Raw genomic sequence first — 2,442 nt, forward strand, 5'->3', positions numbered from 1 at the left:
TACTCACAGCTAATCAGCTATTCCCGGTCCATAGACGATCCCCTCGACTTCCTCAAAATGGCGAATGGAAGCCAGTTTTTCATTTTTTCGAGCCAATCTTTGCTCGACAGCTTCATTTGTACCTTCGGAGCGCGCTCGGCACTAGCGTCGACGCTACCTACTTATTGGCTCATAACTTTTGATCTATTGCGAATTTCACTTTACGCTTTTAATACAATATTCTACACACCTAGGGCTATCAAATTATGCAAAGACAATAAAAACGAAATTTTGAAAGTTATTGATGGATATGTACCCTTAATTAATATATGTTCATTCTATTGTTTTTTCAGTTATATATTTAACTACGCACAAGATTTTCTTATGTATTGATGTTTTTCCATAATTATGTACATTTCAACGTAAAGTGTTTCATCTGAAGAGGACCAGATTTGGTGGTCGAAACTAGTAATGTAATTAACATCTGTTTTTTAATCGTTACATTTATGTAAATTTTATAAGTTCATTTTAGAATATATGTATTAATTTGTTGTTAATTTACTTTTCATTTGACTCTTACAATGCCATTTCCATGTTTATAATGTTTTTAAAGAAAGAGTCCTTTATTTGTTCTATTTTTGATTCATTTTTATTAATTTATTAATAAACTATTATATTATATTACAGCAAATAGTGAATCTTTTATGTCGGAACTACGGAACGAGCTTAAAACTATTGTAACTACTCCAGTTCCACAAAAGGATGCCATTGATTATTTTGTATCTTGTTTATCAGACGGGATGCGAAAACTATCAGAACAAAAATGTCGTCTATTACAAATAGAAATTTTGAAGCTACTTGCAGAGGCAGAGAGAGAGGAAGCCAAAGAAAATGTTTAACTCATACGATATGTGATAATTAAAATTTATAATTAGTATTTTATATCCTTGTTTATTTCAATATTGAGTGCTATTTTAATTTATTTGTTTTAATTTATAAAAAAATCAATATTGAATATTATTTTAGGGCGCTTTTACTTACCGTTTGTAACGCACATAACAATCTCTTAGTTAGATATTTCCATCTTTTCATTTACTACGTTTACACGGTTCGATTTACGCCGAAGTTATAACATCGCGCGATGTTATGAAAGTGGTCAATCACAGTCATTTCATTCTTCAGAGGAATACCTATGATTGGCCAGTTTCATAACATCGATGTTATAAGTTCGGCGTAAAGCGTGCCGTGTAAACGTAGTATATGCCTCATCCATAGTCATAAGCCCTATAATCATAAAATTCTTTTCGAAAACTTTCGAGAATCATTTTATCCTTGTTTAATATTTGATAAAGAATAAGGATAAAATAATACTCGGAGACACTTGGGAAATATTTTCGAACGTAGTCTTAATGATTCTCTCAAGTTTGCTAAAACTTTTTAAAATTTTTTATATTTCTTTACGTTATGTGTTTATATGTCACAATACTGATAGCTTTTTCGGCTCATGAGCGCTTCGAGATATTATATATTAAACCTGTACAAGCCGAAAACGCTGTGAGGTACATACATAATGTTAATAAACATTACATATTTTAAATAACGGTTACAAAAATGTTTACATATAAAAGTATGATAAATCAACTTTATGTTTTATTTGTCACGTTAATTTTATTTTTTCATAAAATGTATAACAGTCTATATAACATACTTCTTTTTTATATGAAACGAATAATAAAAAACATTTATTTTGTACTTCTTAATCTTTTAAAAATTATTCTGTAGAATTTTCTCCCACTGCCATGGAACCGCACCCGTGGTTTCAAAAAATTTTGCAAAATCATCTCTTATTTGAGAACTACTTTTCGTTGGTCTGTTTCTATCAAACGTTCCTGCATCTTCCATGCCTGTAACACGCAATTCTCGTTCAAATGCATTTAATGTCATATATCTTCTTTCCGCATGTGATTGCTCCAGTTCCTCTGATATTATGAAATTATGTAGACACGTTGCCGCTTTGATTATTCTAATGGCAGTAGATATGCTGGCAATTATCGGTTTGCGAAATATTCGCATTCTTGCACAGAGTATCCCAAATACATTTCCCACGATTCTGCGAGCTCGACTTAAACGATAGTTAAATATATTTTTGCGTCTATTGAGCTTGCCACTTCTAGAATATGGCATCATCATGTATCGCGTTAACGGAAACGCTTCATCACCGACTAAAACAAATGGTAAATCCTGACCACCAAGTTCCACAGGTCTTGGTGGAGGAATTGTTAGCGTACCATTTTGTAATCGCTGACCGATCTCGCTAGCATAAAATACTCCACCGTCACTACGCCGTCCTGGTGCACCAATGTCCAGTAATGAGATCCGATAATTTGCATCAGCGATAGCCATTAATACCAAACTGTGAGTGCCTTTATAATTGTAGTACATCGATCCACTATTGGGAGGTGC

The 2,442-nt window shown here is 32.7% G+C and overlaps 1 protein-coding gene across 1 annotated transcript; it reads right to left on the reverse strand.

The window, feature by feature from the left end:
- Positions 1-1,743: 1,743 nt before the first annotated feature.
- On the reverse strand, positions 1,744-2,421 carry LOC108778129 (uncharacterized). The gene has a single exon (XM_018545227.1). It carries the CDS (start codon positions 2,419-2,421, stop codon positions 1,744-1,746), a length of 678 nt encoding a protein of 225 aa, XP_018400729.1.
- Between the last annotated feature and the right edge of the window lie 21 nt (positions 2,422-2,442).

This window comes from Cyphomyrmex costatus, unplaced genomic scaffold (genome assembly GCF_001594065.2).
Source record: "Cyphomyrmex costatus isolate MS0001 unplaced genomic scaffold, Ccosl1.0 scaffold486, whole genome shotgun sequence".
NCBI lineage: Eukaryota > Metazoa > Arthropoda > Insecta > Hymenoptera > Formicidae > Cyphomyrmex > Cyphomyrmex costatus.

What these genes read in the sequence shown, in the direction of transcription:
- LOC108778129 (XM_018545227.1), bottom strand. Translation starts at nt 2,421, where the DNA reads ATGTACTACAATTATAAAGGCACTCACAGTTTGGTATTAATGGCTATC.